Source organism: Oncorhynchus kisutch, unplaced genomic scaffold (genome assembly GCF_002021735.2).
Source record: "Oncorhynchus kisutch isolate 150728-3 unplaced genomic scaffold, Okis_V2 scaffold3906, whole genome shotgun sequence".
Classification (NCBI taxonomy): Eukaryota; Metazoa; Chordata; class Actinopteri; order Salmoniformes; family Salmonidae; genus Oncorhynchus; species Oncorhynchus kisutch.
The window spans coordinates 49,707-74,404 of record NW_022265851.1 but is presented as its reverse complement, the minus strand read 5'-3'; the positions used below and the strand labels follow the sequence as shown (position 1 = coordinate 74,404).

General features: G+C 49.2%; 1 protein-coding gene across 1 annotated transcript in view; it reads right to left on the bottom strand.

Annotated features, from left to right (window-relative positions):
• LOC116372089 (rho guanine nucleotide exchange factor 39-like) overlaps positions 1-24,698 on the bottom strand; it is an 80,968-nt gene that overhangs the window by 42,468 nt on the left and 13,802 nt on the right. The window contains exons 4-6 of the mRNA XM_031821179.1: positions 24,141-24,261; positions 18,435-18,553; positions 5,985-6,055 (exon numbers count right to left, since the gene is read on the bottom strand). Of these exons, the coding sequence (XP_031677039.1) occupies positions 5,985-6,055; positions 18,435-18,553; positions 24,141-24,261 (311 nt within the window). The remainder of the gene's footprint in view (positions 1-5,984; positions 6,056-18,434; positions 18,554-24,140; positions 24,262-24,698) is intronic.

The window sequence follows — 24,698 nt, the reverse complement described above, 5'->3', positions numbered from 1 at the left end:
ATAATCAGATACAATGTGATCTGGCTGGGGCTATTTCTAAATCATTCCCTTTACAATACAACCAGGATAACTAACAAAACAGATTTTTCTTTTCTCATAAAAAGATGAAGAGTTTAGAAAAGCAGCGCTAATGAGGGAGAGGGGAGGAAGAGGATGGAGGGGAGGAGAGGGGAGGAAGAGGATGGAGGATAGGAAGAGGGGAGGAAAGAGGGGAGAGAGACGGAGGAGAGGAAGAGGATGGAGGAGAGTGGGAAGGAAGAGGATGGAGGAGAGGGGAGAGGAAGAGGGGAGGAAGAGGGAAGGAGAAGAGGGGAGGAAGAGGGAAGGAGGAGAGGAGAGAGGGAAGGAGGAGAAGAGAGAGGGACGGAGGAGAAGAGAGAGGGACGGAGGAGAAGAGAGAGGGACGGAGGAGAAGAGAGAGGGACGGAGGAGAAGAGAGAGGGACGGAGGAGAAGAGAGAGGGACGGAGGAGAAGAGAGAGGGACGGAGGAGAAGAGAGAGGGACGGAGGAGAAGAGAGGGGGACGGAGGAGAAGAGAGGGGGACGGAGGAGAAGAGAGGGGGACGGAGGAGAAGAGAGGGGGACGGAGGAGAAGAGAGGGGGACGGAGGAGAAGAGAGGGGGACGGAGGAGAAGAGAGGGGGACGGAGGAGAAGAGAGGGGGACGGAGGAGAAGAGGGGGACGGAGGAGAAGAGGGGGACGGAGGAGAAGAGAGGGACGGAGGAGAAGAGAGAGGGAAGGAGGAGAAGAGAGAGGGACGGAGGAGAAGAGAGAGGGGCGGAGGAGAGGAGAGCGGGGCGGAGGAGAAGAGAGGGACGGAGGAGAAGAGAGGGACGGAGGAGAAGAGAGAGGGACGGAGGAGAAGAGAGAGGGAAGGAAGAGGACGGAGGAGAGGAGAGAGGGACGGAGGAGAGGAGAGAGGGACGGAGGAGAGGAGAGAGGGACGGAGGAGAGGAGAGAGGGACGGAGGAGAGGAGAGAGGGACGGAGGAGAGGAGAGAGGGACGGAGGAGAGGAGAGAGGGACGGAGGAGAGGAGAGAGGGACGGAGGAGAGGAGAGAGGGACGGAGGAGAAGAGAGAGGGATGGAGGAGAGGAGAGAATGATGGAGGAGAGGAGAGAATGATGGAGGGGAGAGGAAGAGGGAGGAAGAGGGAAGGAGGAGAGGAGAGAGGGACGGAGGAGAGGAGAGAGGACGGAGGAGAGGAGAGAGGGACGGAGGAGAAGAGAGAGGGACAGAGGAGAAGAGAGGGGGACGGAGGAGAAGAGAGAGGGACGGAGGAGAAGAGAGAGGGACGGAGGAGAGGAGAGAGGGACGGAGGAGAAGAGAGAGGGACGGAGGAGAAGAGAGAGGGACGGAGGAGAAGAGAGAGGGACGGAGGAGAAGAGAGAGGGACGGAGGAGAAGAGAGAGGACGGAGGAGAAGAGAGGGACGGAGGAGAAGAGAGAGGGACGGAGGAGAAGAGAGAGGGACGGAGGAGAAGAGAGAGGGACGGAGGAGAAGAGAGAGGGACGGAGGAGAAGAGAGAGGGACGGAGGAGAAGAGAGAGGGAAGGAGAAGAGAGAGGGACGGAGGAGAAGAGAGAGGGACGGAGGAGAAGAGAGAGGGACGGAGGAGAAGAGAGAGGGACGGAGGAGAAGAGAGAGGGACGGAGGAGAAGAGAGAGGGACGGAGGAGAAGAGAGAGGGACGGAGGAGAAGAGAGAGGGACGGAGGAGAAGAGAGAGGGACGGAGGAGAAGAGAGAGGGACGGAGGAGAAGAGAGAGGGACGGAGGAGAAGAGAGAGGGACGGAGGAGAAGAGAGAGGGACGGAGGAGAGGAGAGAGGGACGGAGGAGAAGAGAGAGGGACGGAGGAGAAGAGAGAGGGACAGAGGAGAAGAGAGAATGATGGAGGAAAGAAGAGAGAGCATTCAGAGACGTACCTTCATCTTACCAGTGAGAGGCTGTTTTAATTTGTAAGCAAAAGCAGCACGCAGCCAATGAAGATTTTAATTGATACCCATAAATAATTCCTTGTGTACATTTGTGCTTATGTCGGATTTGCTGTTTATTTGACGATTGGAATTATCCGGGTGGTGTGCTTCTCTCTGTTGATGTTGGAGATCAGACGAAGATTTTATTTATTAATATAATCGCTTAATATCCTCAGATCTGGTCCCCATTAATTAAGTTAAAATCCACATTGAGAATTTAGACGAACGTTGCCACAGTGCTTTCATCCTATCCTCACAGAACAGCCTGTACTGAGCCCGCCGCTATCTCCCCCAAGCCTGTATAGCCTGTACTACTGTGACAGCAACATCAACCAGCTCTTCACACAATGTGCTACTGAGTCTGCATTCCAAATGGCACCCTATGGGTCATTCCAAAGCTACCCACGAACCACGCGCACACCAATCCCAAGTAGTATGGAGCTGTGGCTTGGAGTATTGTTTCTTCATCCTATGTAATGCGCACACCAATCCCACCCCAACAGTGAGTATAGAGTATCAGTTCTCTGTCCGACAAGTAGTATGGAGCTGTGGCTTGGAGTATTGTTTCTTCATCCCATGTAATGCGCACACCAATCCCAAGTAGTATGGAGCCGTGGCTTGGAGTAGTGTTTCTTCATCCTATGTAATGCACACAGCAATCCCAAGTCGTATGGAGTTGTGGCTTGGGGTATTGTTTCTTCATCCTATGTAATGCGCACACCAATCCCACCCCAGCAGTGACTGTATGCGGCAGGTAGCCTAGTGGTTAGAGCATTGGACCGAAAGGTTGTAAAATCGAAGCCCCGAGCTGACAAGGTAAAAATCTGTCGTTCTGCCTCTGAACAAAGCAGTTAACCCACTGTTCCTAGACCAGTTAACCCACTGTTCCTAGACCAGTTAACCCACTGTTCCTAGACCAGTTAACCCACTGCTCCTAGACCAGTTAACCCACTGCTCCTAGACCAGTTAACCCACTGTTCCTAGACCAGTTAACCCACTGCTCCTAGACCAGTTAACCCACTGCTCCTAGACCAGTTAACCCACTGTTCCTAGACCAGTTAACCCACTGTTCCTAGACCAGTTAACCCACTGTTCCTAGACCAGTTAACCCACTGTTCCTAGACCAGTTAACCCACTGTTCCTAGACCAGTTAACCCACTGTTCCTAGACCAGTTAACCCCACTGTTCCTAGACCAGTTAACCCCACTGTTCCTAGACCAGTTAACCCCACTGTTCCTAGACCAGTTTAACCCACTGTTCCTAGACCAGTTAACCCACTGTTCCTAGACCAGTTAACCCACTGTTCCTAGACCAGTTAACCCACTGTTCCTAGACCAGTTAACCCACTGTTCCTAGACCAGTTAACCCACTGTTCCTAGACCAGTTAACCCACTGTTCCTAGACCAGTTAACCCACTGTTCCTAGACCAGTTAACCCACTGTTCCTAGACCAGTTAACCCACTGTTCCTAGACCAGTTAACCCACTGTTCCTAGACCAGTTAACCCACTGTTCCTAGACCAGTTAACCCACTGTTCCTAGACCAGTTAACCCACTGTTCCTAGACCAGTTAACCCACTGTTCCTAGACCAGTTAACCCACTGTTCCTAGGCCAGTTAACCCACTGTTCCTAGGCCAGTTAACCCACTGTTCCTAGACCAGTTAACCCCACTGTTCCTAGACCAGTTAACCCACTGTTCCTAGACCAGTTAACCCACTGTTCCTAGACCAGTTAACCCACTGTTCCTAGACCAGTTAACCCACTGTTCCTAGACCAGTTAACCCACTGTTCCTAGACCAGTTAACCCACTGTTCCTAGACCAGTTAACCCACTGTTCCTAGACCAGTTAACCCACTGTTCCTAGACCAGTTAACCCACTGTTCCTAGACCAGTTAACCCACTGTTCCTAGACCAGTTAACCCACTGTTCCTAGACCAGTTAACCCACTGTTCCTAGGCCGTCATTGAAAATAAGAATTAGTTCTTAAAACTGACTTGCCGAGTTAAATAAAGGTAAAATAAATAAGAGTATCAGATCCCTGTCTGACAAGTAGTATGGAGTTGTGGCTTGGAGTATTGTTTCTTCATCCTATGTAATGCGCACACCAATCCCACCCCAACAGTGAGTATAGAGTATCAGTTCTCTGTCTGACAAGTAGTACGGAGCTGTGGCTTGGAGTATTGTTTCTTCATCCTATGTAATGCATTCCCAGAGGAATTTAGTTTTTTCCCCTCTTGTTCAGATAAATTAGTCATTAGTCAAGTTATGTTCCCATCCTACATCCTAATATTACCATGTTCTGACCACTAGATGGCGCTGTCCCGAGTGATTAAAATACAGTATATACACTTTAGGACGATTCTGACATGAAGCATGAAAATGCTAGTACAGGTACCATTGACTTGCATTGGATTTTTGCAACAAATGCTTTTAATATTTTTTTTTTACAAATTGTATTACCTGGAACAGTACCATCTAAAATGGTCAGAATATCAGGATGTATTGGCGTCATGCAGCGCGACACATCTCCTTCACATAGAGTTGATCAGGCTGTTGATTGTTGCATGTTGTTGTCCCCGCTCCTCTTCAATGGCTGGGGGAAGCTGCTGGATATTGGCGGCAACTGGAACATGTCGATCCAGAGCATCCCAAACATGCTCACTGTGGGTGACATGTCTAGTGAGTATTCAGGCCATGGAAGAACTGGGACATTTTCAGCTTCCAGGAATTGTGTAGAGATCCTAGCGACATGGTGGCAGTTCATTATCATGCTGAAACAGGTAATGGAGGATGAATGGCACGACAATGGGCCTCAAGATCTCATTACGCTATCACTGAGCATTCAAATTGTGTTTGTTGTCCATAGCTTATGCCTGCCCCATACCATAACCCCACCACTACCATGAGGCACTTTGTTCACAACGTTGACATCAGCAAACCGCTCTCCCACACATGGTCTGTGGTTGTGAGGCCGGTTGGACTTACTGTCAAATTCTCAAAAACGACGGAGGCGGCTTATGGTAGAGAAATTACATTTCCGTGACCTTTATTTTCAGCTTGTGAAACATGGGACCAAAACTTTACATGTTGTGTTGATATTTTTGTTCAGTGTACGAACCCCCTATGAAATAAATAAAAAACGGCCAATTCGGGTGCAATCGATTAGCTTCAAATTTATAGTTCAACTAAATAAATGTTTCAGTAACTATAAATATGATCTGTTTTCTAACTACAGGGTTTCAGAACCATCTGAGTTGGTGGGGGTCATGGCCTGGAATGTCCCGACCACTACGTAGTGCACTACCCTTAACCACGGCCAGTAGGGCTCTCAGCAAAAGTAGTGCACCACCCTTAACCACGGCCCATAGGGCTCTCAGCAAAAGTAGTGCACTACCCTTAACCACGGCCCATAGGGCTCTCAGCAAAAGTAGTGCACTACCTTTAAACCACGGCCCATAGGGCTCTCAGCAAAAGTAGTGCACTACCCTTAACCACGACCCATAGGGCTCTCAGCAAAAGTAGTGCACTACCCTTAACCACGGCCCATAGGGCTCTCAGCAAAAGTAGTGGACCACCCTTAACCACGACCCATAGGGCTCTCAGCAAAAGTAGTGCACTACAAATTGGATAGGGTGCCATTTGGGACGAAGCTCGAAGTCTTCAGCGTCGAGACAGACCTCTCGACTACGACAGACTATAAACGGCGCCGAGGTTAATCCATTGATACTGTATTTACCTCGGGAAGAATCGCAGTGGCTCCGTCCCAAATGACACACACCTTATTCCCTATACGGTGATAGGGTTCTGGTCAAAAGTAGTGCACTATATAGGGTGCCAGGGCCCATAGGGTTCTGGTCAAAAGTAGTGAACTATATAGGGTGCAAGGGCCCATAGGGTTCTGGTCAAAAGTAGTGCACTAAAATAGGTGAATAGGATGTAATTTGGGATGCAGGAACAGTGATGATTGATCGAGCTGAGCAGTGTGTGCAGCAGGGAGATGAGAGACACTTACTTGAAAGCGGTTGGAACTCTGGGTAATCTGGACTCGTGTTCTCTGACAGATCCCGTAAGAAATGCTTGTACCTGACAAAAAGAGAGAAGAGACACAGATAAACAAGGTCAATGTGAACTCGGTACACTTCTGGATCTAAAACAGTAAAACAAACCTAAAAACCACAGACAGTTTAGAGTAAACAGATGGGACAGGGCTTTGTCATTTAGATACAGTACTATTCAAGCAACCAGACAGTAGGGTGTGTGTGTGTGTGTGTGTTCAGAGAAGACAATATTTGTCAACATGCTCTCTGACACGTCCTGTCAGTGTAAACATTCAAACAGACACCAACTACTCTACCGTGGAGTTGTCTGGTTTAGTTTAATGACACCGTCACAGGACTAGGTAAATAGATCATCTATTGTCTATAATGACACCATTACAGGACTAGGTAAATAGATCATCTATTGTCTATAATGACACCATTACAGGACTAGGTAAATAGATCATCTATTGTCTATAATGACACCATTACAGGACTAGGTAAATAGATCATCTATTGTCTATAATGACACCATTACAGGACTAGGTAAATAGATCATCTATTGTCTGGTTTAGTTTAATAAAATGACTAGGTAAATAGATAATCTATTGTCTGGTTTAGTTTAATAACATGACTAGGTAAATAGATAATCTATTGTCTGGTTTAGTTTAATAACATGACTAGGTAAATAGATAATCTATTGTCTGGTTTAATAACATGACTAGGTAAATAGATAATCTATTGTCTGGTTTAATAACATGACTAGGTAAATAGATAATCTATTGTCTATAATAACACCATCACAGGACTAGGTAAATAGATCATCTATTGTCTATAATGCCACCATCACACGTAAAACATAGTAGCAGTGGAAAGCTCCACGCTGAATGATAAAGTAGAGGCTTTGAATTCCTTTACCAGCAGCTACAGTATGTTACACACCGCTGGAGGGTCTTAGGAGACTATTACAGTAGTCTACACACCGCTGGAGGGCCTTAGGAGACTATTATAGTAGTCTACATACTGCTGGAGGGGATTAGAGACTATTACAGTAGTCTACACACTGCTGGAGGGGATTAGAGACTATTACAGTAGTCTACACACTGCTGGAGGGGATTAGAGACTATTATAGTAGTCTACACAATGCTGGAGGGGCTAGAGACTATTACAGTAGACTACACACCGCTGGAGGGCCTTACAGACTATTACAGTAGACTATACACCACTGGAGGGCTTAGAGACTATTACAGTAGACTACACACCGCTGGAGGGGCTAGAGACTATTACAGTAGTCTACACACCACTGGAGGGATTTACAGACTATTACAGTAGACTACACACCGCTGGAGGGCCTTACAGACTATTACAGTAGACTACACACCACGGGAGGGATTTACAGACTATTTAATTCCCTTCATCTGAACACTGTCAGACACAATCATGCATGTCAGTTCAGTGCACACAGCGTAACAGAGAAAATAAAATATTTCACAATACATATTTGAGAAGTGTCTGTATTAGGCCATGTCATCTCCAAACCAGCCCCCCCCCCACACCCTCCAGAATCTATAATATGGAAATCTGAGAGAGAGGGGGAGAGAGAGAGAGGGAGAGAGAGGAGGAGGGAGAAGAGAAGAGAAGAGAAGAGAAGAGAAGAGAAGAGGAGAGGAGAGGAGAGGAGAGGAGAGGAGAGGAGAGGAGAGGAGAGGAGAGGAGAGGAGAGGAGAGGAGAGGAGAGGAGAGGAGAGGAGAGGAGAGGAGAGGAGAGGAGAGGAGAGGAGAGGAGAGGAGAGGAGAGAGAGAGAGAGAGAGAGAGAGAGAGAGAGAGAGAGAGAGAGAGAGAGGAGAGAGAGAGAGAGAGAGAGAGGAGGAGAGGGAGAGAGAGGGGGAGAGAGAGAGAGGAGGAGAGGGGGAGAAGGGGGGGCAGTAAACAGAGGAACCCCACTAAGTTAGGGGGGGGGTCCAAACGGTCAGAAAGTAGGAACAGCAGCGTTGCCGCCTTCTCAGAAGAAAAAAAAACAAGTCGTCAAAGAAAGAAGATTCCCATTTTAAAAAGTACAGAATAAGAGCATTGTGATCAATGTGTGATACATTAGAGTAACCTATCCCCTTCTAAAAGGGAGACCGAACGCCAGCTTTCCAACGACAGAAATCTTTACCCTGGCGTTTGGAGAGGGACAGCGGGACCTTGGAAGTGCATTGACAATTTACATTGATTTCCAGTGTCTCTCTCCCCTACTCTTCCTCCCAGTCTCCTCCCCGTCTCCCCCCTACTCTCCTCCCCCTAATGTCCTGCCCCCCTACTCTCCTCCCCCCTACTCTCCTCCCCCTAATGTCCTGCCCCCCTACTCTCTCCTCTACCCCTACTCTCTCCTCCTCCCCCCTACTCTCTCCTCTACCCCTACTCTCTCCTCCTCCCCCCTACTCTCTCCTCCTCCCCCCTACTCTCTCCTCCTCCACCCTACTCTCTCCTCCTCCCCCCTACTCTCTCCTCCTCCCCCCTACTCTCTCCTCCTCCCCTACTCTCTCCTCCTCCCCTACTCTCTCCCCCCCCTACTCTCTCCCCCTCCCCTACTCTCTCCTCCTCCCCTACTCTCTCCTACTCTCTCCTCCCCTACTCTCTCATCCTCCCCTACTCTCTCCCCCTCTCCTACTCTCCTCCTCCCCCCTACTCTCTCCCCCTCCCCCCTACTCTCTCCCCCTCCCCCCTACTCTCTCCCCCTCCCCTACTCTCTCCTCCCCCCCTACTCTCTCCTCCCCCCCTACTCTCTCATCCTCCCCTACTCTCTCATCCTCCCCTACTCTCTCATCCTCCCCTACTCTCTCCTCCCCTACTCTCCCCCCCTCTGTGTTGTCTGGTCTTGATTTTAAGAGACACACAGGTGCCAGAGAGGTCATTAGCCATGCTAGCAGACTGCCATATTCCACTCCAGAAGTCAGCCATTAGCCATGCTAGCTGACTGCCATATTCCACTCCAGAAGTCAGTCATTAGCCATGCTAGCAGTCAGCCATATTCCACTCCAGAAGTCAGCCATTAGCCATCCTAGCAGACTGCCATATTCCACTCCAGAAGTCAGCCATTAGCCATGCTAGCAGACTGCCATATTCCACTCCAGAAGTCAGCCATTAGCCATGCTAGCAGTCAGCCATTAGCCATGCTAGCAGACTGACTGCCATATTCCACTCCAGAAGTCAGCCGTTAGCCATGCTAGCAGACTGACTGCCATATTCCACTCCAGAAGTCAGCCGTTAGTCATGCTAGCAGTCAGCCATTAGCCATGCTAGAAGTCAGCCATTAGCCATGCTAGCAGACTGACTACCATATTCCACTCCAGAAGTCAGCCGTTAGCCATGCTAGCAGTCAGCTATTAGCCATGCTAGCAGACTGCTATATTCCACTCCAGAAGTCAGCCATTAGCCATGCTAGCAGACTGACTGCCATATTCCACTCCAGAAGTCAGCCATTAGCCATGCTAGCTGACTGCCATATTCCACTCCAGAAGTCAGTCATTAGCCATGCTAGCAGTCAGCTATTAGCCATGCTAGCAGACTGCTATATTCCACTCCAGAAGTCAGCCATTAGCCATGCTAGCAGACTGACTGCCATATTCCACTCCAGAAGTCAGCCATTAGCCATGCTAGCTGACTGCCATATTCCACTCCAGAAGTCAGTCATTAGCCATGCTAGCAGTCAGCTATTAGCCATGCTAGCAGACTGCTATATTCCACTCCAGAAGTCAGCCATTAGCCATGCTAGCAGACTGACTGCCATATTCCACTCCAGAAGTCAGCCATTAGCCATGCTAGCTGACTGCCATATTCCACTCCAGAAGTCAGTCATTAGCCATGCTAGCAGACTGCCATATTCCACTCCAGAAGTCAGCCATTAGCCATGCTAGCAGACTGACTGCCATATTCCACTCCAGAAGTCAGCTATTAGCCATGCTAGCAGACTGACTGCCATATTCCACTCCAGAAGTCAGCCATTAGCCATGCTAGCAGACTGACTGCCCTATTCCACTCCAGAAGTCAGCCGTTAGCCATGCTAGCAGTCAGCCGTTAGCCATGCTAGCAGTCAGCTATTAGCCATGCTAGCAGACTGCTATATTCCACTCCAGAAGTCAGCCATTAGCCATGCTAGCAGACTGCCATATTCCACTCCAGAAGTCAGCCGTTAGCCATGCTAGCAGTCAGCCGTTAGCCATGCTTGCAGTCAGCCATGCTAGCAGTCAGCCGTTAGCCGTGCTAGCAGTCAGCCATTAGCCATGCTAGCAGTCTACCATATTCCACTCCAGAAGTCAGTACACTACTGATACGGTACCACACCAGCAGCCTTGTGAAAGGGGAGGAAGAGCAACATTGTTCAACTCATTAGGAAACTAAAAAGAAAAGAAACAAGAGTCCAATTAAACCCTCCTTCAATTAGGAGACACTTAAACAGGAAGTAATCATTCCACTCCTTTATTCTCTCATCTGGTAATAACAAATACATGACAGGCTTTATCAGCAGAGGGAGCATGCCCTCATCCTTATTAGAGAGGGAAGGAGAGGGAGGGGAGGGGAGGGGGGGAGGGGAGAGGAGAGGAGAGGAGAGGAGAGGGGGAGGGGAGGAGAGGGGGAGAGGGGAGAGGGGAGGGGGGAGAGGGGGAGGGAGGTAGAGCGGAGGGGGGAGGGGAGAGGGGGAGAGGGGAGAGGGGGAGAGGGGAGGAGAGGAGAGGAGAGGGGAGAGGGGGAGGGAGGTAGAGGAAAAGAGGGAGGGAGAGAGGGAGAGAGGGAGAGAGGGAGGGAGGGAAGAAGAGAGGGAGGGAGATAGGTAGAGGCAAAGAGGGAGGGAGAGAGGGAAGGAGAGGGAGGGGAGGGGAGGGGGGGAGGGGAGGGGGGGGGGGAGAGGGGAGGGAGGAAGGGATGTATTTAAAGAGACGGCGCTACAAAAGAAAGAGGGAGAGTTTCTCCTCTCTAATGAGAGTTTATTACCCAGCATTCCCAAATAATGTAAAACGGAAACGCGCCCGTTTAGCCGCGCTGTCACGCTCATTAGCAGCTGAGCAAAGACAAGATAACGACGAGACAACAATAACATAATCTGAACCGGATTTATAACAGCTCACATATTCTAATGGAAAAGGGAGGGGAGAAGAATGCTAGCATATTTAGAAAGCAAGCATGTGGTTGGGGACCACTGTGTTGGCCTAGTTAGTGAGAATGTGACTGCTGTGGCTACGGCGCTAATGCTAATTCCTTTTGTAATATGCAGATGATATGCAGATCGCTCTCTTTCCTATTCTCAGCAGACATGTTGGGTCATTCGGGCACTTCCACTCACGTCAGAAACGAAGAGAGCGAGAGGGAGAGCGAGAGAGGGAGAGCGAGAGAGGGAGAGCGGGAGAGGGAGAGCGGGAGAGGGAGAGAGGAGAGGGAGAGAGGGAGAGCGAGCGAGAGAGGGAGAGCGAGCGAGGGAGAGCGAGCGAGAGAGGGAGAGCGAGCGAGAGAGGGAGAGCGAGCGAGAGAGGGAGAGCGAGCGAGAGAGGGAGAGCGAGCGAGAGAGGGAGAGCGAGCGAGAGAGGGAGAGCGAGCGAGAGAGGGAGAGCGAGCGAGCGAGCGAGAGCGAGCGAGAGAGGGAGGGAGGGAGCGAGCGAGGGAGGGAGAGAACGAGAGAGGGAAAGAGAGAATAAAGTCAAATTATTTGCCTTTAAATACATTACATTAAAGATTCAGAATCCTAATTAAGAGACAACAGGCAGCCTATAACACGGGTTAGTGAACACGGTGCAGGCCTTCATTTCTACCACTAACAGCTTCAAAAGGAAAGAAAGAACCAAGGAAATGAACACAGAACATCTCAATATAGTACTGGGAGGCATTGTGTGTGTGTGTGTGTGTGTGTGTGTGTGTGTGCGGAGATACACTCTTCTCTCTAAACTTTCGGCAATTAAAAGCGAATATGAAGTGATTGTAAAGAGACGTATCTTATCTCCCTCTCTGAATGGGTAAGTGTGTAATAGGGATTAGATGAAAGAAAATTATAATTATATATATATATATATGGCTTGGTATAAAAATGAGAATATGCGAGAGTTTGTTTAGTTTAAATATGGGGAATGTAGTGGTGTCTTCATCACAGAGCAGGAGGTACGAGAAGAGCAGGAGGTACGAGAAGAGCAGGAGGTACGAGAAGAGCAGGAGGTACGAGAAGAGCAGGAGGTACGAGAAGAGCAGGAGGTACGAGAAGAGCAGGAGGTACGAGAAGAGCAGGAGGTACGAGAAGAGCAGGAGGTACGAGAAGAGCAGGAGGTACGAGAAGAGCAGGAGGTACGAGAAGAGCAGGAGGTACGAGAAGAGCAGGAGGTACGAGAAGAGCAGGAGGTACGAGAAGAGCAGGAGGTACGAGAAGAGCAGGAGGTACGAGAAGAGCAGGAGGTACGAGAAGAGCAGGATACGAGAAGAGCAGGAGGTACGAGTGTGCAGTGGTCTACGGCACTGCCTCGCAGTGTTAGCTGTATCGCAGTGTTAGCTGGGCCTCTCGAGTGGTGCAGTGGTCTAAGGCACTGCACCGCAGTGCTAGCTGGGCCTCTCGAGTGGTGCAGTGGTCTAAGGTACTGCCTCGCAGTGTTAGCTGGGCCTCTCGAGTGGTGCAGTGGTCTAAGGTACTGCATCGCAGTGTTAGCTGTGCCTCTCGAGTGGTGCAGTGGTCTAAGGCACTGCATCGCAGTGTTAGCTGGGCCTCTCGAGTGGTGCAGTGGTCTAAGGCACTGCATCACAGTGTTAGCTGGGCCTCTCGAGTGGTGCAGTGGTCTAAGGTACTGCCTCGCAGTGCTAGCTGTACCTCTCGAGTGGTGCAGTGGTCTAAGGTACTGCCTCGCAGTGCTAGCTGTGCCTCTCGAGTGGTGCAGTGGTCTAAGGTACTGCCTCGCAGTGCTAGCTGTGCCTCTCGAGTGGTGCAGTGGTCTAAGGTACTGCCACGCAGTGCTAGCTGTGCCACTAGAGATTCTGAGCTCTCGGGAGACCCATGGGGGGCAGCGCACAATTGGTCCAGCGTCGTCCGGGTTAGAGGAGGGTTTGTCCGGCAGGGATGTCCTTGTCCCATCGCGCTCCTAGCGACTCCTGTGGCGGGATGGGCGTAGTGCACGCTGACACGGTCACCAGGTGTACGGTGTTTCCTCCGACACATTGGTGCGGCTGGCTTCCTGGTTAAGCGGGCATTGTGTCAAGAAGCAGTTGCGGCTTGGTTGGGTTGTGTTTCGGAGGACGCACGGCTCTCGACCTTTGCCCCTCCCGAGTCCGTACGGGAGTCGCAGCGATGAGACAAGACTAACTACCAATTGGAAACCACGAAATTGAGGAGAGAAAAAAAGGGAGTAAAAGTAAAAAAAATAAAAATTGTAATAAAAAGTATTGATCTACTTGAGAATGTTCAATGAAGATTCTTTCTAAAACATAAATACATAATAATAATCCACTTCAAATGTAAAGTTTTATTAGTCGTACCTGCGGGATACACGCCGTCCAAATAAACTCTGACTTGCAATGAAACAACAATAAGAAATAATACAAGTGTAGCCCGTCCTTTCAGCGAGCCATCAGGAAGCTAGGAAGAGGAGGCTGTGTAGCCCAAACTTTTCAGCTAGCCATCAGGAAACTAGGAAGAGGAGGCTGTGTAGCCCAAACTTTTCAGCGAGCCATCAGGATACTAGGAAGAGGAGGCCGTGCAGCCCGTCCTTTCAGCGAGCCATCAGGAAACTAGGAAGAGGAGGCTGTGTAGCCCAAACTTTTCAGCGAGCCATCAGGATACTAGGAAGAGGAGGCTGTGTAGCCCAAACTTTTCAGCTAGCCATCAGGAAACTAGGAAGAGGAGGCTGTGTAGCCCAAACTTTTCAGCGAGCCATCAGGAAACTAGGAAGAGGAGGCTGTGTAGCCCAAACTTTTCAGCGAGCCATCAGGATACTAGGAAGAGGAGGCTGTGTAGCCCAAACTTTTCAGCGAGCCATCAGGATACTAGGAAGAGGAGGCCGTGTAGCCCGTCCTTTCAGCGAGCCATCAGGATACTAGGAAGAGGAGGCTGTGCAGCCCGTCTTTTCAGCGAGCCATCAGGAAACTAGGAAGAGGAGGCCGTGCAGCCTGTCTTTTCAGCTAGACATCAGGACTAGCCATCAGGAAACTAGGAAGAGGAGGCCGTGTAGCCCAAACCTTTCAGCTTGGACTCCCACTTTCCTTTTAATATGTCAATGAAGATTCTTTCGAAAGCACAACAAAGTATTAATCCAAACAATGACTCTTTGACCCAGTCACTGGCGGCAACGGGAACATGTTGAAGATGAAAGCATCACGTCCTATCACAACGCACGATATACCATCACGTCCTATCACAACGCACGATATACCATCACGTCCTATCACAACGCACGATATAGCATCACGTCCTATCACAACGCACGATATACCATCATGTCCTATCACAACGCACGATATACCATCACGTCCTATCACAACACATGATTTAACATCACGTCCTATCACAACGCACGATATACCATCACGTCCTATCACAACGCACGATATACCATCACGTCCTATCACAACGCACGATATACCATCACGTCCTATCACAACGCACGATATACCATCATGTCCTATCACAACGCACGATATACCATCATGTCCTATCACAACGCATTATATAACATCACGTCCTATCACAACACACGATATACCATCATGTCCTATCACAACGCACTATATAACATCACGTCCTATCACAACGCACGCTATAACATCTTGTCCAATCAGAACGCACGATATACCATCATGTCCTATCACAACGAACGATATACCATCATGTCCTATCACAACGCACTATATAACATCTTGTCCTATCACAACGCACGCTATAACATCTTGTCCAATCACAACGCATGCTTTAACATCTTGTCCTATCACAACGAACGATTTAACAAATCATTTTTTTTTATCCATCGTTCACATAAAGGAGGACTAAAGCGAGCGTGGTCATTGGTTGCCCAAACTAAAGCATAGGTCTTAGTTTCCCTCCCCTCGATGTTCACGAGTCCGCAGCCTTTAACCCGTTTCACTTCCTCATGTTCTGTCCGTACTGCTCTCATCCTCGTCACCACCAGGTTAACATTCCCTCAGGCACAAAATGGCCCCCAACTCAGAGCCATTGTGGATTCCGGAATCCTCCAGTTGTCAACGTGAAGACGGGTGGCATGCTACATCCCCATTACGGACACGATAACATGGGTAACACAGACCGAGAGAGAGCAGAGGAGCTATTCACCATCACACACACAGCCCCAGTCAACTCCAGAACCCATCGCTGTCATCTCCGGGGAGAGAGAACGGAAAGAGAAGGTCCGCTTTCAGCCAGCCAAGATCCACGTCCCAAACGGCCCCGTATTCCCTACATAGTGCACTACGTTTGACCAGAGCCCAATGGGGCCCTAACGCTGCACTATACAGGGGAATAGGGTGCCATTAAGGATCCAGGCCAGATCCAGACAGTAAATACCACTTAATAAAAGGCAATGATTTTAGTCCCCCCCCACCCCCCCACAACCCCCCCACCCCCCTCCCGTATCTCCTTAAGTATCCAGCACTTCAGCCACACTCACCATCAATCATCGTCCAACAGCCATAAGTGACATCCATTTCCTGCTATTACCAGACAGCAGGGAGAGCTCTGTGTGTGTTCGTTCACGCGTGAACGTGTGTGTGTGTCGAGTCACCTAACATCATCGTACTATTACGAGAGGTCCCTGGAGTCTCCGAGAGTTTCACGGAGGAAGAGCAAAAGGTGAATCTATTGCCATTGTCCCAGTCTGTCAGTCCTGCAGCCTCAAAATGTCTGCTGCATTTGGGGGGGGGGGGGGGGAGAGCACAAGACACACGCAAAGAATAGTGGGACACGAAACTCGTCCGAAGTTGGACGATAACTGACGCCAGACTCTACGGATGGACAGATGTTGGGAGGTGTAAAGGCACAGCAGGACAGACTTACCGTCTTCGTGATGGATGGACACGCGTCAAGGAGGTACAGCAGGAGACATACTGTCTTTGTGACGGATGGACACGCGTCAAGGAGGTACAGCAGGACAGACATACTGTCTTTGTGACGGATGGACACGCGTCAAGGAGGTACAGCAGGACAGACATACTGTCTTTGTGACGGATGGACACGCGTCAAGGAGGTACAGCAGGAGACATACTGTCTTTGTGACGGATGGACACGCGTCAAGGAGGTACAGCAGGACAGACATACTGTCTTTGTGACGGATGGACACGCGTCAAGGAGGTACAGCAGGACAGACATACTGTCTTTGTGACGGATGGACACGCGTCAAGGAGGTATAGCAGGACAGACATACTGTCTTCGTACGTGACGGATGGACAGATGTTGGGAGGCTTAAAGACATACTGTCTTCGTACGTGACGGATGGACAGATGTTGGGAGGCGTAAAGACATACTGTCTTCGTGCGTGACGGATGGACACCACACATCAAGGAGGTCGCTGTGAGAATCATCTCCGTACTACACGAGACAAGAAAGCCTCATTAAGAAAACAGATGAGCAGCTTGATGAAACCCATAGCAGCGTATTTTCATCCCAGCTCCTGTGTTTATGGCCCATTCCCCCTCCCCCTGATACACTAATTAACGACAGGGATCAGGACCGCATAAAATTACAGCCAACACTAACGGCTAGTTAACACAGGGGATTGTGACAGATCTGTGACAGTCTGAGAGTGTGTGTGTGTGTGTGTGTGTCTGTGTCTGTGTGTGTGCGTGTGTCTGTGTGTGTGTGTGTCTGTGTCGGTGTGTGTGCGTGTGTGTGTGTGTGTGTGTCTGTGCGTGTGTCTGTGTGTGTGCGTGTGTCTGTGTCTGTGTCTGTGTGTGTGTGTGTGTGTGTGTGTCAAAGTTTTACCAACAGGCGCTACATCAAATAATAACCACGTCTGTCATCGCAGCTAAAAAACAACAACAGGAAAAGGAGAAGCCAGGCATGAATAGCGTGACGCTACAGGGGTCGTCTATGGTGGCGTTTACAGTACGCAACACTACCCTCTCAACACACACTGTTCTGTTACCCACTCGGAACGTTCCCACCAACACCTTCAGGAAGTCACATGGTTCAGAGTAGGAAATGTAGAACTTTGTCGAGCGCCAATCAAAAAAAAGTCCAAACTACTGGGTCAGTGGAAACCCAGATCACATGACCACCAGCAGCCATATTACCTCAATCAACGGGTGGGAAAGTGGATGGGAAAATGGAAGCAGGTATTGTTTGATGTAGTAGGTGTGGGGTGGAGGGTGTTTTACAGTAGTTGGTGATTTAGAACAATGTGCTTTTACAGTAGTTGGTGGTTTAGAACGATGTGCTGTTGAATTGTGTTTACAGTAGTTGGTGTTTTAGAAAGATGTGCTGTTGAATTGTGTTTTACAGTAGTTGGTGGTTTAGAACGATGTGCTGTTGAAATGTGTTTTACAGTAGTTGGTGTTTTAGAACGATGTGCTGTTGAATTGTGTTTTACAGTAGTTGGTGTTTTAGAACGATGTGCTGTTGAATTGTGTTTTACAGTAGTTGGGGGTTTAGAACGATGTGCTGTTGAAATGTGTTTTACAGTAGTTGGTGGTTTAGAACGATGTATACGGTGTATAAGGTGTACGGAAACAGAGTAACATACCGTTAGATGGGGTGTATAAGGTGTACGGAAACAGAGTAACATACCGTTAGATGGGGTGTATAAGGTGTACGGAAACAGAGTAACATACTGGTAGATGGGGTGTATAAGGTGTACGGAAACAGAGTAACATACTGGTAGATGGGGTGTATAAGGTGTACGGAAACAGAGTAACATACTGGTAGATGGGGTGTATAAGGTGTACGGAAACAGAGTAACATACTGGTAGATGGGGTGTATAAGGTGTATGGAAACAGAGTAACATACTGTTAGATGGGGTGTATGGAAACAGAGAAACATACTGGTAGATGGGGTGTATAAGGTGTATTGAAACAGAGTAACATACTGTTAGATGGGGTGTATAAGGTGTATGGAAACAGAGTAACATACTGTTAGATGGGGTGTATAAGGTGTATTGAAACAGTAACATACTGGTAGATGGGGTGTATAAGGTGTACGGAAACAGAGTAACATACTGGTAGATGGGGTGTATAAGGTGTATTGAAACAGAGTAACATACTGTTAGATGGGGTGTATGGAAACAGAGTAACATACTGTTAGAAGGGGTGTATAAGGTGTATGGAAACAGAGTAACATACTGTTAGATGGGGTGTATAAGGTGTATGGAAACAGAGTAACATACTGTTAGATGGGGTGTATAAGGTGTACGGAAACAGAGTAACATACTGTTAGAAGGGGTGTATAAGGTGTATGGAAACAGAGTAACATACTGTTGGATGCGATGTATGGGCAGTGGGAGGAGGTCCTCTAGTTTACAGTTGAGGAACTCTGGTCTGGACTCCTGGAGCTTCTTAAACCTTCTAAAGGCTTTGTTCTTCTTTACCTGGAGCTGAGGACAGAGAACAGACCATTTAATATCACCCCGAGTCCTCCACTAAACAGATCTTTACCTGGAGCTGAGGACAGAGAACAGACCATTTAATATCACCCCGAGTCCTCCACTAAACAGATCTTTACCTGGAGCTGAGGACAGAGAACAGACCATTTAATATCACCCCGAGTCCTCCACTAAACAGATCTTTACCTGGAGCTGAGGACAGAGAACAGACACCACTAATATCACCCTGAGTCCTCCACTAAACAGAGGAGACCGAAGAGTTGGAAAGAGAACAGACACCACTAATATCACCCCGAGTCCTCCACTAAACAGATCTTTACCTGGAGCTGAGGACAGAGAACTGACCATTTAATATCAACCTGAGTCCTCCACTAAACAGAGGAGACCGAAGACTTGGACAGAGAACCTGTCTGTCTGCGCCGCCTGTCTGTCTGTCTGCGCCGCCTGTCTGTCTGTCTGCGCCGCCTGTCTGTCTGTCTGCGCCGCCTGTCTGTCTCTATGTCTGCGCCGCCGCCTGTCTGTCTCTATGTCTGCGCCGCCGCCTGTCTGTCTCTATGTCTGCGCCGCCGCCTGTCTGTCTCTATGTCTGCGCCGCCGCCTGTCTGTCTCTATGTCTGCGCCGCCGCCTGTCTGTCTTTCTGTGCCGCCTCTCTGTCTGTGCCGCCTGTCTGTCCGCGCCGCCGCCATCCGTCTGTCTGTCCGCGCCGCCGTCCGTCTGTCTGTCCGCGCCGCCGTCCGTCTGTCTGTCCGCGCCGCCGTCCGTCTGTCTGTCCGCGCCGCCGTCCGTCTGTCTGTCTGTCTGTCCGCGCCGCCGTCCGTCTGTCTGTCTGTCTGTCCGCGCCGCCGTCCGTCTGTCTGTCCGCGCCGCCGTCCGTCTGTCTGTCCGCGCCGCCGTCCGTCTGTCTGTCCGCGCCGCCGTCCGTCTGTCTGTCCGCGCCGCCGTCCGTCTGTCTGTCCGCGCCGCCGTCCGTCTGTCTGTCCGCGCCGCCGTCCGTCTGTCTGTCCGCGCCACCGTCCGTCTGTCTGTCCGCGCCGCCGTCCGTCTGTCTGTCCGCGCCGCCGTCCATCTGTCTGTGCCGCCGTCCGTCTGTCTGTCCGCGCCGCCATCCGTCTGTCTGTCCGCGCCGCCGTCCGTCTGTCTGCGCCGCCATCCGTCTGTCTGTCTGCGCCGCCGTCCGTCTGTCTGTCCGCGCCACCGTCCGTCTGCACCGCCGTCTGTCCGACTGTCTGCGCCTCCGACTGTCTGTCTGCGAGGCCGTCTGTGTACTCCCCCCAACACCAATCACCTCTATGTCAGTCATTATCTCTCTGGGTTGGCAGTCAGAGTGGAGGAGGAGGAAGTCTGTGTGCGAGAGTGACAATGTGTGTGTGAGAAAGTGTGTGATTGTGTTTGAGCACGCTCTCATTAAATATGCATGTTGTAAATCATGTCAACATGAGCGTGAACAATACGACAGCAGAGAGAGAGACTCATCTTGTCAGCCATCAAAACAAGCATGGCAGCCGTAAGGCCCAAGAAAACCTGCGTTTGTAGAAGACGCGGACAGAATCACCTAATCCAGACATTACAAAACTGAACGAAACAATAATTCAAAAACAAAAAAAAATCGGTTGAACTTCTTCCGAGAGAACCATAAGTATTGACCATAATGCATCAGCTTTCTGAAACGCCACAGGAAATCCCCTGCCTGTGTGTGTGTGTGTGTGTGTCTACACTTTGTGTAACAGCCATTAGAGATAATGTCAATGATTACCAGTCTTCTGGTAGAGCCGGAAAGGCTCAATTAAAATGTTAACTACAAAAGTAGCCGACCTGTCAGAATGGCATCGTGATTTATTTGCATCCATTTTGTTTTGCAAAACTCTGCAATCACAGGAGCACCACAGCACCACAGCACCACAGCACCACAGCAGCACAGCAACACAGCAACACAGCAACACAGCAACACAGCAACACAGCAACACAGCAACACAGCAACACAGCACCACAGCAACACAGCAACACAGCAACACAGCAACACAGTCCGTGCTATCTGGGATCCTCGGGACCTCCTGACCACTTTGAAATGTAAAAACGGTTATGGTAAGCGTTATGGTTAGGGAAAGGGTTCCCGAAGTGGCGCAGCGGTCTAAGGCACTAGCATCTCAGCGCTAGAGGCTTCACTACAGACCCTGGTTCGATTCCAGGCTGTATCACTACCGGGCCGTGATTTGGAGTACCATAGGGCTGCGACAAAATTGACCCAGCGTCATCCGGGTTTGGCCAGGGTAGGCCGTCATTGTAAATAAGAATTTGTTCTTAACGGCCTTGCCTAGTTAAATAAAGGGTTAAGGCTACGTTTTAGGGTAGTGACATCCCAAAGATCCCAGATAGCACTGACAACAGCAACACCCCTTAACCAATCAACAGTCTCTTCCTGGTGCACACTGACCACAGCAACACCCCTTAACCAATCAACAGTCTCTTCCTGGTGCACACTGACCACAGCAACACCCCTTAACCAATCAACAGTCTCTTCCTGGTGCACACTGACCACAGCAACACCCCTTAACCAATCAACAGTCTCTTCCTGGTGCACACTGACCACAGCAACACCCCTTAACCAATCAACAGTCTCTTCCTGGTGCACACTGACCACAGCAACACCCCTTAACCAATCAACAGTCTCTTCCTGGTGCACACTGACCACAGCAACACCCCTTAACCAATCAACAGTCTCTTCCTGGTGCACACTGACCACAGCAACACCCCTTAACCAATCAACAGTCTCTTCCTGGTGCACACTGACCACAGCAACACCCCTTAACCAATCAACAGTCTCTTCCTGGTGCACACTGACCACAGCAACACCCCTTAACCAATCAACAGTCTCTTCCTGGTGCACACTGACCACAGCAACACCCCTTAACCAATCAACAGTCTCTTCCTGGTGCACACTGACCACAGCAACACCCCTTAACCAATCAACAGTCTCTTCCTGGTGCACACTGGAATTAAAAGGTAATCAAAATATCTTACATTTTTCCGAGACCTAAAAAACGGTCTCCTGATGTGGTCTAAACATTTAAACATTGTTGTGGACTTAAAAATATACATTTGTGTTTTTCTTTAAAAAAAAAATAAGAAGAATCATTCTGAGAGCCAAAAACCAGGAAAAACCAAACTGAGACAATGGAATTGGGAGTCGTCCCGGGTGAAGGGGTGTGTGTGTGTGCGTTTACACTGAGTCGTCCCGGGTGAAGGGGTGTGTGTGTGTGCGTTTACACTGAGTCGTCCCGGGTGAAGGGGTGTGTGTGTGTGCGTTTACACTGAGTCGTCCCGGGTGAAGGGGTGTGTGTGTGTGCGTTTACACTGAGTCGTCCCGGGTGAAGGGGTGTGTGTGTGTGCGTTTACACTGAGTCGTCCCGGGTGAAGGGGTGTGTGTGTGTGCGTTTACACTGAGTCGTCCCGGGTGAAGGGGTGTGTGTGTGTGCGTTTACACTGAGTCGTCCCGGGTGAAGGGGTGTGTGTGTGTGCGTTTACACTGAGTCGTCCCGGGTGAAGGGGTGTGTGTGTGTGCGTTTACACTGATTCGTCCCGGGTGAAGGGGTGTGTGTGTGTGCGTTTACACTGAGTCGTCCCGGGTGAAGGGGTGTGTGTGTGTGCGTTTACACTGAGTCGTCCCGGGTGAAGGGGTGTGTGCGTTTACACTGAGTCGTCCCGGGTGAAGGGGTGTGTGTGCGTTTACACTGAGTCGTCCCGGGTGAAGGGGTGTGTGTGCGTTTACACTGAGTCGTCCCGGGTGAAGGGGTGTGTGTGTGTTTACACTGAGTCGTCCCGGGTGAAGGGGTGTGTGTGTATTTCCACTGCGATGATGAGCTCAATGTGAGAGGAATCACTGATGAATACCAACAAGAGGAAAATCAGAAACTAACATTTCATCACTACGGCGCTAAAACGTCACTACGGCGCTAACGTCACTACGGCGATAAAACGTCACTACGGCGATAAAACGCCACTACGGCGCTAACGTCACTACGGCGATAAAACGTCACTACGGAGCTAACGTCACTACGGAGCTAACGCCGCTACGGAGCTAACGCCGCTATGGAGCTAACGCCGCTACGGAGCTAACGCCGCTACGGAGCTAACAGCACTATGGAGCTAAACTAAAACACTACTTACTGAAGAGCCACTGCATCTCTACCTACCTAGCATCCTCTCCTAGTTACCTGTGGTTGGTTACCTGTGGTTAATCCTGCACGGAGCCGACAGCTGCAGTGATATGAATGTCTTGGTTAAGAGGAAGGATGAGTCTGTCTGCAGAGAGACCATTGACTGATCTCATTGATTAGGGACAGAGGAGGGGAGTTGGAATTGATTCTTCCACCGGGTCTACTTTGCTAACACGCCTGTAATTGCTGAAACATGGGGCTGTGTGTTATTAGCGTGTTAGGAAAATCGTTAGCATGCTAACAGAGGTGCATCACTTAGGCTGAGGTGATTAAACAGTGCCTTCTGAAAGTATTCATACCCCTTGACTTATTCCACATCGTGTTGTGTTATAGTCTGAATTAAACATGGATTTACACACCCACCAACACACAATACCAGATCATGACAAAATGAAAAACATTTTTTTTTTTATTGTTGCAAATGTATTGAAAATGAAATACAGAAATATCATTTCAGTATTCACATCCAGAGGCAACACTTTGTAGAAACACATTAGGCATCAATTACAGCTGTGTCTTTCTGGGTAAGTCTCTAAGAGCGATTACAGCTGTGAGTCTTTCTGGGTAAGTCTCTAAGAGCGATTACAGCTGTGTCTTTCTGGGTAAGTCTCTAAGAGCGATTACAGCTGTGAGTCTTTCTGGGTAAGTCTCTAAGAGCGATTACAGCTGTGTCTTTCTGGGTAAGTCTCTAAGAGCGATTACAGCTGTGAGTCTTTCTGGGTAAGTCTCTAAGAGCTTTGCACACATGGTTTGTACAATATTAGCCCATTATTCTTTTAAAAAATTATCCAAGCTCTGTCAAGTTGGTTGTTGATCATTGCTAGGCAGCCATTTTCAAGTCCTGCCATCGATTTTCAACCTACTCACTCAAGGGTTTTTATTAATTGTTTCTATTTTCTACATTGTAGAATAATAGTGAAGACAACAAAACTATGAAATAACACATATGGAATCATGTAGTAACCAGAAAAGTGTAACAAATAAATAAATACATCTATTTTATATTTGAGATTCTTCTCAGTAGCCACTCTTTGCTTTGATAGCTTTCCACACTTGGCATTCTCTCAACCATCTTCATGAGGTAGTCACCTGGAATGTATTTCAATTAAACAGGTGTGTCTTCTTAAAAGTTAATTTGATAAATAGCTTTCCTTCTTAATAACCTCGTCGGGCTAGGGGGCAGTATTTTCACGTCCGGATGAAAAGCGCACCCAAAGTTCTTACCGGAACACAGAACCTCACAGGGTTCTGAGAGTTGTAGTTCACAACAATACAATAAGAAGTGGTGTTCTTACCGGAACACAGAACCTCACAGGGTTCTGAGAGTTGTTCATCACAACAATACAATAAGAAGTGTTCTTACCGCCAGGACCTTGCTGGCGTTCTGGATGTTGTCTACGTAGGTAACGTAGTGGTGGAGGTGAGGACAGAAGTCATCAAATCCACGTCCCAAGTCCCCGTTCTCCAGACGGACCAACAACGTCCTGCAGAGCAGAGAGAGAGACAATTAACAATGGTGATCAGCATCGACAACACATCCTCATGCAAGATAACATGTCAAGATAATCACAATATAGTATTGGCAACTAAGTATTCTGGGAATATCGTATCGTGACGTCCCTGGAAATTCCCAGCCCTAGAAATATAGCAATGGACATCACAGTACGATATTCTCACAATACTTAGATGCCGATACGATATGTAAATGTGATTCTATACATCAAGCCGATTCCACACGTCGAGTCGATTAGGTCTAGTCGGTATAGTCGACTAGCGCTATCAATCGGATGCCAAATCCATATTTGGAGTAAAAGTAGCATTATAATATCGTCCAAAATAATATTGTGATATGTAACAGCATCGACCCCCCCCCCCCCCCCCCCCAACAGCATCGATCTCCCCCCCCCCCCAACAGCATCGA